Source organism: Pleurodeles waltl, chromosome 10 (genome assembly GCF_031143425.1).
Source record: "Pleurodeles waltl isolate 20211129_DDA chromosome 10, aPleWal1.hap1.20221129, whole genome shotgun sequence".
NCBI classification, from domain to species: Eukaryota; Metazoa; Chordata; class Amphibia; order Caudata; family Salamandridae; genus Pleurodeles; species Pleurodeles waltl.
In genome coordinates, this window is record NC_090449.1 from 28,336,891 (window position 1) to 28,351,045 (window position 14,155).

Below are 14,155 nucleotides of genomic sequence, written 5' to 3' on the forward strand. Positions count from 1 at the left end.
TTTGCCTGTCTCCCACTTCTATAGCCTTTACTGTCGTCCCTTCAGTACGGGATCCATTCCAGGTTGCTTTGCTTGTAGGGTAGACACTGGTTGGCAAATGCTCCCACTCCCATCATCAACATGCTTAGCCCATATTTTCTTTGCCACCTCAGATAATCCCATGACATCCCGTGAAGCTAGGACAGGTGGCTGGACGTTTACTGTGATTGTTTCTTAACTTTGGAATGCTCTACTGATTTCTGTCAAACCTTCTGACACTCACTAAGCATATCAGAAAAAAAAATATATTTTTTTGCCTCAGGCACCCTGCCTCTCCGTATCTGCTTGTGCCAGAAGAACAATTGATGTTAAACATGCATCCTGCAGAGGCACACCTTAATTCACCCTGTGCACCGTGAGTAGGAATACTTGTTCCCTCGACATACATTACTCTCTCTTCTTTACCTTTCACAAGGACACATCAATGAATTACTTTTGATTCCTTCTCCTCTACTTTGTCTCCCATCCACAAATCAGACAAATTTTATTCTATGGGTGCCTGTAAACACAGTTGTAGCGATCATCCCTTAACCCAACCAGCGATTCACGCGATAGCCGAGGCTGATTAGACCAGTACATTCCCACAATTCAGTGAAGTCTTGGTAATTGGGTTGATGGAGAGCTTTGAGAGTTTAAAATATTGCCCAAAGATCTTGTGATTATGAATTATGACTGGCTGTGGGAAGCCAAGGCTGCAAATCAAGTGGTGTCCTAAGTGCATCTCGAGGGGTATTTGTAGTTATTACTTTTTAAGGTTGAGGGGGTAAGTTGAAGGACTCTAATGTCTTCCAGTGACTACTAACTGATGGCCAATAGTCACTGGGCTTTGGCCTTCTGCTCTGATGTCTGATCGTTTTGGCTTAGTAGTGTCAAACTGCATGCTCAAGTTTTTGGCATCAAAAGAGGCTGTGAGTGAGCTGTGTGGTTTGGATAAGTTGCACAGGTGCATTGTATCATGCAACATGGATCATTCTCAATAGTGCAATATATCTACAGTTGAATGGCTCACTGTTACACTAAACATGTTTAAGACCTTTAATTTTCAAAGTAGTGTCTTTAAATTGGATTGTGATACTGAAAGCATGTGGTGCCTGTGTATATGACAAAGTGTTCTATACTGAAAGCGAGACATCAATTTCTTTATTTTTCCGTTGTTCGAGACAGAGTGTTAAAGTCTGACTCATCGTGATATAATGCCAGACATGCAAAAGAAATCTTTCAACGGCTGGTGGAATGAAAAAGTGCTGTAAATTTGCTCCATCTTTCCATTTATTTCTTAAGTTCAAATTTCTACTTTTAAGTCTCTGAGTAGGGTAAAAAAAATCTGCTTTCCGTTTTCCCCCTAAAGTACATCTGGCGTGTGGTGGAGCAAGCCTCACATGGGCATCAGACCTTCACTGTGTAAAGTTAGCCATGGCGAGATGGTTTGCTGCAGGATCATCCATGACGATTTGTCAAAGAACTTCTCCTTCAGATAGGAAGGGTCAGTCTGGTGGATGTAGAACATGGACACAGCCAGGCAGACCACCAGAAACATCTGCAGAAGTAGGACCTTCTGGCAGAATCCAAGGAGTCGTCCAACCATGTAGAGTAGTAGCCTGGAACGAGAAGAAGTCAAAATGAGAGTCTCTAAAGGTTTACAACACTGGCCCACTCCTAGAAGGCTATCTTAGACTGAGAATCATCACTATTTGTGGAGGTGGAGGTTTCCAAGGACTTAGAATGGTTGCTGCCCGGGAAGGGGTAGCTTGCCAGGACTTAGAATTGTTACTGCCCGTGAAGATATAGCTTGTCAAGTGCTTAGACTCATTACTGTCTTGAAAGTTGTAAGTTCCCAATAACTTGGAGTTACTACTGCCCAACAAGGTGTTGTATGCCAATGACTTAGAATGAGTACTACACATGGAGACAGTAAAGGGTAAGAATGATTACTGCCTGGGAAGATGTATCTTACCTAGATCTTTAAGTGATTACTGCTGGACATGGCAGAGATTACAAAGGAATTAGAGTGATTGTTCACTGAAAAAAAATATTTTGCCAACGATTTTCAGTGAGTACCGGCTGTGAGGCTGCAGACTTAAGAACCTGGAATACAGGCTGTCTGGGAAAGTATAGGTTGTGTAGAACTTATTGTGCTTATTACTGCTGGAACAAGTGTAGATTGGGTCTTTCACTGATGATAGCAAAACTTGGTGGTTATGCCATAACATTCGCATATCTATTATACGTGTAATAGTTGGGGTGAGTAGAGTCCATACAGGCAATTGAAGAAATTCCTAAAAAATAGTGCTCACCTAGTACCAGACACCCTACCACCAAGAGCGAGTAGTTCGATCTGATACACAGTCCCAGTGCGGTAAATACTGTGAGGAAGAAGTACCGAAGCACTCAAAGAAGTCCCACAGATTAATTATTGGTTTTGCGTGACATACCCTGATCAGATAGCCTTGAAAAAGTCTTAAATGACGAAACACGTGTCAGCTAACTTTGGAAGATATAACTTTCGTGATTTAAGAGGTTTATAAAAAAGAATAAAAGACACAGACATTCTCAAAACTAGTTCTCTATCTTACTATTGATGTAGCATGACTGTTTGATATCAGTGGGACTTCTTTGAGTACTTCGGTACCTCTTCCTCACAGTGTCTTTGAGTGATTACTGCCCCAGAAGGGGCAGTATGCCAATGACTTGCAGAGACTGGGAATCTCTATCATCTTCAAAGTCCAGATTGTCAGTGTCTTGCAATTATCACTGCCAGGAAATGTACAGATTTGCAAGGTTTTAAAGTCATCGAGCAAGATAAAGATTTTTAAACCTAGAAAGTGTTGCTCGTTAAGAAAAATATCTGAAAAAATATAGATGTGCTTAATTATTGCCCCTTAATGTGCAGACTGCAAAAACGTAGAACGATTACTGACTAGAAAGATGTAAATTATTGAGGTTGTTTATCAATCAATGCCAAGGTCATCAAGTGAATATTGCATTTGAAAGCATAGATTTCCAGTGACTACGTGAGATTGAAAATCTGTGTGCCTCTCCAAATCTATCAGTTCAATTTCGCGCCACCACACAGCACAGAGACTGCTGCCATTGAAGTTGTTGACTACACATCCCAGTTCAACAGCAATTGTAAACCCTGTCTCATCGTTTTGTGCAAACTCTCAGCAAATCTTAATACTATTAACTAAGCCCAGAACAACACTTTATTTTCTAAAATTCTCTAAAACAGCATTGTCCTGCAGTTGTTCATATTTTATGTGATCACAGTTTATCCAGATGTGTGTCCATGGTTCTGAGCCTAATTTCATAACATTTCTCATTCCTAAAGGATCCCTACTGTTGCCTGTGATCTTAAGTCTTTACTTGGACCCCCTATAAATCCTGCTGTTGGACAAGAGTGCCAAGATTCATCAGAAGGTGGACAATTCTCAGGTTTGCCTGAAGACTGAGATCATAATGACTGCCCAAAGGACTGCCTCGCACTCTCCAGAGCCGGGTGTTGAAAGCCTATGTGAAACCCACCCCTTTGAAGAAGGACTTTGTGGTCCTTGCCACTCACAACACATAGGAAAAAGTATAAGGTTTGCTCCCAATAATAGTCCTCAATGACCTTGGTTATTGACTCCTCAACTTTTCCCTAGAATACCGCCCTCAACTTCATAACTGGCATAGCAACCAACAAAATAAAAGACAAATAGTGTCTGGTATTAAGTCTCCTTATTCGTCAGAATAAAGGCTTTTCTTCTTGAATCAGACTTCCAGATCTCTGTCCAAGCATTGAAAATACCCTGTTCACCAATGTCTCAGGCTCCACCTGGCTTCCTTATACAGCATCCTCCATAATGTGCCCTATCTGACCAAGTATTCAAGAAGTTTAAAAATATCAACCCAAACCTTAGAGTCCTCCATTCGTTCCCCTTATGCCTCACTATCGTCACCTACAGATCTGCTGAGACATTCTCATTTCATTGAGCCCAAACACCTGATTACCTTCACAACACCGAAAGAATGGTCGACAAACCAGAAAAAGTAGGAAGGAGAAGACAAGCTGACAGGTCTTTCTCTATGATTCACAGATGTATAACTTCATCTACATCGAGACCAGCCCCTTCCATCGTTAGCTTTCAGGAGGAATTGAAGCAACGTCTCGTGGAACCCTCCTCCGTTCAGCGCCCTTCCTCCAACTCGCCGAACACTTGCACTCCTGAGCTGTATTTATTCATAAATCCTTGCTTTTTCCCTCACCACTATGTGGTGCTCCTTTACTTTGTACATAGAGTTGCACTTTAGACGTACCTTTTCATACGTAGAAGGAATATTGTACATGTATAAATGTACTTCCAGGTGGAAGAGGAAAAAAAGATTTACTAGAAGAGGAGCAACTTCGCTAGATGTGATTAGATGCACTTAGATGCAGAGATAAAAGCGGAGCGCATCCTTGTTTAGAAATTTTCTTGCACCAAAAAATTTAAGGATTTGAAAAAACTCTGAAAGTTAAACAGCCTAAATCTTAGACATGACTTGGGCCTCCTCGAAATCCTCCTATTGGACAAGAGTTCCAAGAGTAATCAGTATGTGGACAGAATTTGCTGATGAGTACAGACTGGTGGCAGTGGGAGCGGAGATTTAGGAATGGAGACCTGAAGGAAGGTATTGAGGTTACCAGGATAAACTGATATATTTGTATCCTCTCCTTCCCTCCATCTTCCCACGTAATCCTTCCCATACGGTGCCCAGCAGGGGTGCCAACTAGGGAAGAAAAGGCGACAATTCCACAACGAGGTCGAAAGACATTGATCGAAAATTATTTTCCAACTCTCTTCCCTGTGATCTATAAAAATACTTAAGCAACATGTTGAGGAGAGCATGCCGAATGGACACTAAATAACTATGCCTATCCCACCCTATGCGCCCTATCTCCCTCTCTCTGCAGGAAGTGCTCTTGCATTGCCCTGAACCCACCTGAGTCCAAACAACCGTTTTTTTCGTCTTTCATTTTCATAGTGGGTCTTCAGTAACTTTTTCTCCTGCAAAGCGAGACAATAATTATTTCACTATACTTGACAGGCATTTGACATACATAGAAAAATGCAATAAAATGATTAGGAAATGATCCACCAGAGGCTTTGAAATGGCAACCTCCACCTGACAGTAACAATAGCCACTTGTATGGACATGTGCCCTCTGTGTAGACCCCATACAGAGTTTGTAGGATGCCCCAGTTCACTTCTTTGGAGCTCATGAACAAAGTCATATTCGCAATGATTACAAACAACATTGTTGTCCAACAGAGGGTGATGGTGGTAACCTATATGGGTGTATCAGGCAAAGTGGGTAGCAATTATCCTATGTTTATATGGTTATGGCCACCGTGTTTCTTCTGGATCCACTTGAGGACCTCGCAGGTCTTTACCTAGCACATTTTAAGTAACTTTGGGACACTTTTATGAAGCCATTTAGTGACTGCAAACTCTGCAATTCTTTAAATTACAGGGTTTACACCTGCTAAATGCCTTATGCGCATGTAGTATCACTCCTATGTTTACAGAGGCCCTTACCACCTTCTACCACCTTGTGGTAAGTGCCATGCAAAACAGTGCTCGAGGGGTAATAATGCTGGAAGTCAGTGCATGACTTGTTGGCTTATGGTTTCTGCTTCATTTAATGCCCACCTATTAATGAGATGCTAAACCACATTTGCTACCCACCTGCCATGTGATTTGTTCTGGAGCAATATTCCCCTGTTACTACCACACTGTAAAAACAAATAGTATTTTCTCTGTTGGTATTCTTCAAGATAACTACACCATGGAGAGTATAACTTCTGTGGTCACCCCCAACTCGTATTTCTCAGATGATGTTGTATTCCAGCACTCTGTGCTCTGCTCTTTGTGCCAGCCCTAAGCACAGTACTTACCAGCTCTGCTTGCACAATCTCATACATCAGGGAGCCGCTAGCGGGAGGCGGAGGATGGTACTCTGCCACCTGGTCTTCCATCTTGTTCCTGTCAAATAGGAAAGAGTGAACTTACTGCTACTTCACTACTTTTGGAGTGGATGGAAATATTTAGTGAGCAGCGAAGTAGTTCTCAGCTGCCACTGTGTAAATTAGTAACTTAAGAACCCTCAGCCACAGTTGTGGTGCTTTGTGGTCAATTCACCTTCATGACAACTGAGGTACCAGACCAACTGGATTTACAACTCTACTCCCATCATCAAATTCCCTTCCCCCAATCCATGAAAACATGAAGGCAGGATGGAGTCTCTGCCTTGGAAAGAAGGAGGACCAAGCTTCTCCTTGTCCAGACCCTCCCCCAGTTTTGCTCACCTTGAAGTGGCTGCAGTCGCTTTCCATTCCTAACCCCAATTTTTCTCCTGCCTTATGAGTTTTGGCTATCAACAAGCAAATGTTTTTCAATCAAGGAGAGAGTGACTTGGAAGAATAATGTGGAAATTGTGAGTCACTAGCCTCTCTCGACATTCTAACGTCCCCCCGTTGTGTGCATCCCCGCCGCACTATAACTCAAAGAACCCTCTCACCATGGCGCTTTGGCAAAGTGTTGACTAGAGTTGCTTGGATCAGGAAAGCCAGATTGCTCCATCCATTCATGAGACTCTGCACTATGTATTGTCCAAGAGGTGTGCCGCCCACCACATCGGTACTGAAGGAAGATACTCACAGAGCCAGCTCCTGCTGCGCCTTTTCCAACTGGTCCTTCAGGCTGATGATCTTGTTATGCAAAACCTGGAAGAAGGGAAGTGAGTATATTAGTTGTATTTGCTTTGTTTTGTTTCTTCTCTAAGGGATCCTCTGCCTACTTGGCACTATTGGGTTTAATTTCTGTTTATTCTGCTCTGTGGCATCCTCTGCCTTCTTGGCACTATTGGGTTTAATTTCTGTTTATTCTGCTCCAGGGAATCCTCTTCCCACTTGACATTATTGTATTTAGTTTCTGTTTTTAATGTTTGGCTGTATCCTGTGCCAGCTTGGCATTATTGTATTTATTTTCTGATTATTCTACTCTTGAATATGCTCATCCTACTTGGCAGTATTACATTTATTGTCTGATGATTCTGCTTTTGGCAGTCTCTCCCTGCTTCACGCTATTGCGTTTATTTTCAGTTTTTGTGCTTTGGGCATCCTCTGCCTGCTTCTGCCTGCTTGACACTAATGTATTTAGTATTGTTCTTTAGGAAATCCTCTACCTACTTGGTAGTGCTGCATTTGTTATTTTTCTGTTTGTATTATGTTTCTGTTTTTTATGCTCTGGGCACCTTTTCCTACTTTGCACTAACCCCAAGTTCCTCTAGCCATGATCTTGCCTCTGCAGATTGTTTCTGCCACTTGTGTGCGTTGGGTATTGAAGGACAAGGTAGGTGAGGTGACTGTTTGCCACCAGTGGGTTTAGGGACTGTACTGGCATTTTTTTATGGGAATTCCAAAAAACATCAACAATATGGTGCACGGAAAACAGCAGGGAAAACACCCAATGTAAGAAGCTTTACAAAACATACATTTCCATTGTAAATAGCTCAATCACTTTGCCACAAGGCAGTGGGTTGTAAAGGTAGATCATCCTCATTTTTATTGTTTATCCAAACAGGTTTTGCAAATAAACATAGTGTTTCAAGTGTTTCAAGTGGCTACAACTATTTCCACTTCTCGCTGATGTAAGTTAACACAATCTGAAATTATATAGCATATTGTGTAAAAATCGTTAACAAGAACCTGTGTCCCATCCTCCAGCATCCAATTCCAACAATAAGCTAACATTCTTGTTCAAAGTACCATTACTTTTGTCACCCTGCTAGGGTTCCTGACCTCATCCTACACCAGTCACATCAGATGTGTCCTATCAAATGGGCAAACTTCCCAGTTTCTTCTGGCAGCTCAGTTCTCTATAGTCTTAGGCCAGACAGCTCATCACTGGACCTCAACTCTTCCTGAGTGTTTTATCTTCTGTATGAACATTATTCCTCCATCCCCAGCAAAGACAAGATTCAGCAGGAGCACATGTGTTGTAAGTTTACCCTTTCTGCATTAAAGAGTGTAAACAGGGCCGGCTTTAGCGCTGGTGGTGCCCAGTGCCACAATCTTTTTTGACGCTTGACCCACCCCCCCTTGACCTCCTCCTCGGATTCCCTCACTACCAACAGGGAAAAGTGCCCCTCATCTTTCCATAACTCCACACTCATTTCATTTGATTTAAAGTGCTGGTAAACAATGGCCATACTGATCCGTTCAGCTATCCACATAAAATACCGATCTGTTCTTTGCAGCAGGTGTATTAACCCTCTGTGCTACTTTTCTGGAGAGTCAAAACTGCAGAACTCAGATCTCTCGAGTTATCTTATTTTTATTGCTGCTTGAATGTTGGACGAACAAAGAACTCTGCAGCAGGTGCTTTTAAATTGTAAGTTATTGCTCAACACAGCGCCCCCATCTAGGTCAGTGCCCCCCCTCCAGGTAAGCACCCACTGCGGCTGCACCGGTTGCACTGCCCTAAACCTGGCCCTGGGTGTAAATTCCCTGCAGAGGACTCCCACAACATGATCACCTCTGGATATCCTCTCTGCTAGGCTCCCAGCGACCTGTTAAGGATGTCATCCTAGAAGCCCTGTATTGAGGTATGTGACCAAAGTACTGATACTGTGGTCTTGTTCCTATGTGACCAAAGTACTGATACTGTGGTCTTGTTCCTATGTGACCATAGTACTGATACTGTGGTCTTGTTCCTATACTGTCTGCAGCAGCAAGCTAAGTCTTGGGATTTATGGCATGTAAACCTGCAGGTGGGAAATGCCCCTGCAAATGGATTTATATGTTTTCCTGCCTTGTAATGTAATGTAAGGTGGATTTGTAGAGAGCTGCTTGTCATCTGTTAGGGTATACAGGTGCTGAGGGTATCCAGGGAGTACCTCTTGCCACCGCCCCTCATTAGCTGAATTACCAACACCATCCCTCGTGTCTCTTTGAAGGTCACCTTGAGATACAGTTTCATAGCAGGATCCCAGTAGACACAGTCAAACACACTGACAAACAGGCCAAAAGTGGGGGTAACCAAGCTAGAAAGAGGCTACTTTCCTACAACTGTATTGAATAATTATAATTCAATCCCCTCCATATCGACCTATTGCTAATATTTTGTGCCAGCTGTTCAATGCAAAGCAAATAAGAGTGGTGATAACAGGCACCCTTGTCTCGTGCCGCTACAGAATGAGGACAGGCCTTAACAATCAGCTGTTTGCCGCATCATCACCTGCAGATTATTATAACACATCTTAGCCCACCAAGATCTAACCAACCACCTCCTTGCTAATCTTCATATGTGACAGCACTGCCCTCATGGACAGCACATATACCCTATCAAATGCTTTTTCCATGTTCAGTCAGAGCCACCCCATCTATTTCCTTTGCTTCTCAGCAATATCAACTAAGAGTCCGATTACAAGTTGCTCATTGAATTCCAACCAGTGCGTAAACCCCTGTTTAGACATCGCTTGAATGACGAGTTGTTAGGTATTTAACACATCCAATAATTATTGGGTAAACCAGCCAAAAGTTAAAGAGGGAAAACCAAATGGTATTTACTGTTTCATGCTGCTTTTGGTGCGTTAGACACCAAAATCCGCATTTTATTCCCCAGCAACTGGCAATAGGTGGCATTTATCGCACTCAATAAATAACGTCCCCGTGGTATCGTTATTAATCATGTTTAGTAAATACCACCTATACTTGTGAGAAGGCCCTTGTAGTATTGTCACCAGTTTATTTGCGGGCCTAGTGGTTAGGAGCTCTGGTGGATGGAACACAGGTACTTGGGAAAAGATTAAAGCAATACTCAGCACAATTATTCCAAATGATACAGTAAAAGGACTGGGTGCTAAAACTTTGGGTACCCACACAAAGTACTCTGGGATTATTTCAGGGGCTTCTATCTCAAAACTTCTCAGCTGCAGTGAAGAGTTTGGCTGGTGGGCCACCTAATCAGTGCTCGGACTCAACCAGTGCAAAACCTGGAACTGGGATCTAGTTTAATTGGCTGGCTATGCTTATAGGGGCAGATATCTTTAGTTAGACCCAGGAAAATCATTCAAAAAGGTCTGGAATCCAAGTGACCAGCTGTAATAATCAGAACTCTACCCCAAGACCTTCGATGAAGCAGAAAAAGCCTCTTTGTTCCTCTGGGGCTGGGAAGAGGGAGATACAGGCTCCCCAGGGTACGGGCAAATGGGGCATTATAGGTTCAGGACACTTGAATGTGCTTCTGCATGTCTTCAACCTTAGTGCTGATTATTGCCAGCTGGGCTGCAAAGCCCTTGCTGCTCCTAGGTGGCTCACTCACAGGAGATATCCTTCATGCTGTCTTCAGTCAGCCTGGCCTTGCTTTCCATCCTGTTCATCAAAGGCCTGTCCTCCTCCTCCTCCTCCCACTGGAAGTCCAGCTTCCTCTCTCATGTCAGGGTTCAGTAGCACAACTTCTTCCGGAGTCTAGGCCTAGAGGATAGACACCCTCCTGAAAGGTCCTGGCCATGAAAAACGTTTCTCTAGGTTTCTCTAGGTTAGTGCACAGAGTTGTCTCTAAGTATAGTTGAATTACAGGTGACTGGTTCAGCATGTCCCTGAATTTATCCTGCTTTGGGGTTCTGGTGAGAAACCTAGGCCAACCAAAGCATAAGAGTTTTCAAAGATGTTCCTCCTTTTTCTGGAGCCTGGGTGGTTTGTGAATCAGGAATGGGTATTCTGAGCCAAGGACTTCTGATTGTGAGGCAAATGCATGCTCAAGATAGGAATGCAGAAGGAAAGACTTGGTGGGAGGAAAAGTACTCTAGCAAAGGAGCAGAGGTGGATTATGCCCAGACTACCTAAGTAGATGGACTTTTGGAGCAGGCACTCAGAGAAGAAAAGACACACAAGTTGTCACAGTGGTAGGTGATCAAAGGCATCTTGCAGTGGAACCACCATTTTGTGCAGGCACAGAGACTTTGGCCCTCTTTACAACCCTGGCAGACGGTGGAAAAAGGGCGGTAAGACCGCAAACAGGCCGGCGGTCATTACCGCCCCATTATGACATTCGCGGATTTGGAATATGCCAAACCACCAATGTCCCGCAACGTCCGCCACGGCGGTAACGACCTCCAGGCTGGAGACAACGGTCTCCAGCCTGGCGCCTGTCACTAGACCGCCGGCGGTATCAGGACCCCGCATACCACCATGGATTTCGTGGGTTTTTCTACCGCCACAAAATCCATGGCGGTATGTACCATCAGTGTCAGGGAATTCTTTCCCTGGCACTGATTGGAGTCTCCCCCTCTCCCCTGAGTCCTCCCCCAACACCCACGACCCCCCTACCACTCGCCAAAGGTGGTAGGACCCCTCCCCAACCCGCCCCCCATGGAAACCCACATGCATACCCCCTACACCCCCCTACACGCACGCTCACACCACTCACACACATACACGCGCAAATACATGCACACATACATACAAGTTACATTTCAAATACACACATAACACCCCCGCATGCATACAAGCACTCACCACAACCCCTCTACACACTCACACGCACACCCCCATGCACGCACACGACACACAACACCCCCTCACCCCCCTCCCCTAACGGACGATCATCTTACCTGTTTCTGTGATCCTCTGGGAGGGAACGGGATCCATGGGGTCTGCTCCGCCGCCAGAACACCGCCACGCCGAATACTGGGTCGTATTACGGTGGGCGGTGTTCTGATGACGTGGCGCTGATGGTGGAGCAGCCTCCACTTCACCGCCGACTGCCAGTATGGCTGCTGGCAGTTCTCCATACAAAAAAGGGCAGAGGGTTTCCAGCAGTCATAATATGGTTAGACACTGGCGGTCTTCAGCCCAGCGGAACCTCGGCGGTCTTGTGAAAAGACCGCCGAGGTTGAAATGAGGGCCTTTGTGTTTCTTGGGCATTAGCCATGGCTCATAGAAAGTGGCGACAGAAAGTTGAAGGACAAAGTTGAGTAACTGTATCATATGTTGTTTTTATACTTAAAATACATTAATGAATTCAGTAGTCTTGAGTTAGTGCAGAATCATTTTTATTTTTTGTAGTTGAACATGGTTCCAAGAAGTGAACCAAAATCTGTGAAGAACAGCTAACATGTGTTTCTCCCCTTCCTAGCACGCAGGCCATGGCTTTCTCAAGGCTGACATAGTAAACAACATGAAATGGGACAATAGACACCAACAGATGGCATCATACTCTGACCACCTCATGCTCCATGGGAATCAACAAGAATCAGTGTGATGGAGGAATTGTAGCTTCTAGAGCATACACCAGAAGGCCCTGTCCTCTTCTGGGGCACGGGTGAAAATGGCTGTACCCCTGAGCCTTATCAGCCGAAACACACCTTCAGTCAACCCACAGCCCACTATCGGGATGTTAGTTACCCGGATCTATAGCTGGAGTACCATCTGGGTTTACCCTCAAACCAACCAAGCCTAGGCTCTGCCTTGGAATGTCAAAACAGATACCAAGCCGTCTATTAGCAGACATGCATATTGTAAACTCCACTGATGAAGAGAGAAGGCAGGTCAGATGAGTGTCGAACAGGACAGCGCAGAACATTTTTTCCAGCCAATAGCGGGCTACTGTCCACACAATCACATAAGCAAGCTAACAGTTATATAGATAGTCATAACCTACAATGTTGCTGTGTCTTAGATGGTTTCTAGTAAAGTGTCAATAATTATAACATTTTCACTGGCCTGGGCATCAGCTATGTATTGGCATTCAAAACATGGCCACCATCTTGCTTCACCGGTACCACCATGGAGACGACTGCCAATAGCGAGCTATCTCAATGTCCGTCTTCCTTTTGCACTTATTCTAAGGTGTTACTTGGTCATATTTTTAGCCATTACTGGGTTGTCTTGCAGCCATTCCACATTTTTGCGACCCAGAGTATGCTCTCTTTAAGCAAGTGTCTTACTTGAATACATCAGAACCAAGTTATTCATGATGCCTCACTTTTTGTCCCAGGGGTCTATACCCCAACTAAACTCTACCACTGGCCAACATAACTGTTGTACCCAGTGCAAGCTTCATAGCTACAGGTCCAGGCCATTCTAGGCACCTGCCTCTGGCACTAAATGCAAGTAGGTGCCATTTTGCCCGTAAGCAATATATAATGTACCATAGTCAAGGAGGAATGGCACAATGTTGCTTTACCTAGCCCTACACTCTACATAAAATGATGTGCAAGGGAGGCACTGCTACCAGTTTCAAGGTTCATTTCTCAGCATGGTGATGGGGAGTGTGGTTTCCTGGAGTCTGAAGCCTAGAGAGGATCTGAGCAGAAAAGGGTGGGGGCAAATACAGGGTGCACAACCTATTCAACGAGGTGATAGGCAAAAGCCGGGATGCAAAGTCTCAAAGTACCTAAAAACAGAGGTGTGATGCAGAAAATGCCCTCTCTGCTTGGACATGGCCTCCACATGTGGATTCACATTTGGACTGTTTTGTCATAGATGTCACAATTAAGAGCTACAACAACTGCACCCCAATCTAAAATGGCTGAGCCTGAGCTATGTCACCTATGAGCTTTCTCATCTGAAGGCTACGGTACGCGAGCCTAGCATAGCGTAATATTCTTTGATTCACACAGAGACAAATGACGGCCCCAAAACTTTATGGTGGGGTGGGGCAAAGCTAGCATTCCAGAATGGGTGTGCTTTTTATGTGCATGCCAGCATCTGCGCTCTCTATTCAAGCACCAATATGCATCTGTAGCCCCCTCACAACCATCATCACTGGCAGATGTCACAGCCCCAGTCTAAAGCCAGGCAATGGGTGATGGTGTGGAGGAGCATGGCACTTATCCAGGTAACCTAGGAACAGCGTGAGAAAAACATCTCTCAAGATCGGCTCATCTCTCCCACTCCTTATTTCAAGCAACATGTGGCAGGGCACATGCTGCCACCCACTCTCTTTCTCCTGAAGCAAGTTAGTCAGGAAGAGATCTCGAGCAGTGTTGCTGCTGCACATCTTTTCTTCCTCGTGATAGCAAACTCCACCACATAGTTGGTGCACAGCTCCTTTTTTCCTTTTTTTCCTGAAACTCAAAACTCGATACC

General features: G+C 44.4%; 1 protein-coding gene across 2 annotated transcripts in view; it reads right to left on the reverse strand.

Moving 5' to 3' along the window:
• Positions 1 to 1,162: 1,162 nt before the first annotated feature.
• Positions 1,163 to 14,155, reverse strand: part of LOC138260965 (transmembrane and coiled-coil domain-containing protein 5B-like) — a 60,154-nt gene continuing 47,161 nt past the window's right edge. The window contains exons 9-12 of one of the 2 annotated variants that reach the window (XM_069209522.1): positions 6,720 to 6,784; positions 5,957 to 6,044; positions 5,002 to 5,066; positions 1,163 to 1,637 (exon numbers count right to left, since the gene is read on the reverse strand). In XM_069209522.1, the coding sequence (XP_069065623.1) occupies positions 1,415 to 1,637; positions 5,002 to 5,066; positions 5,957 to 6,044; positions 6,720 to 6,784 (441 nt within the window). In that variant the 3' untranslated portion in view covers positions 1,163 to 1,414. The remainder of the gene's footprint in view (positions 1,638 to 5,001; positions 5,067 to 5,956; positions 6,045 to 6,719; positions 6,785 to 14,155) is intronic. The other variant, XM_069209521.1, reaches the window with a different exon arrangement.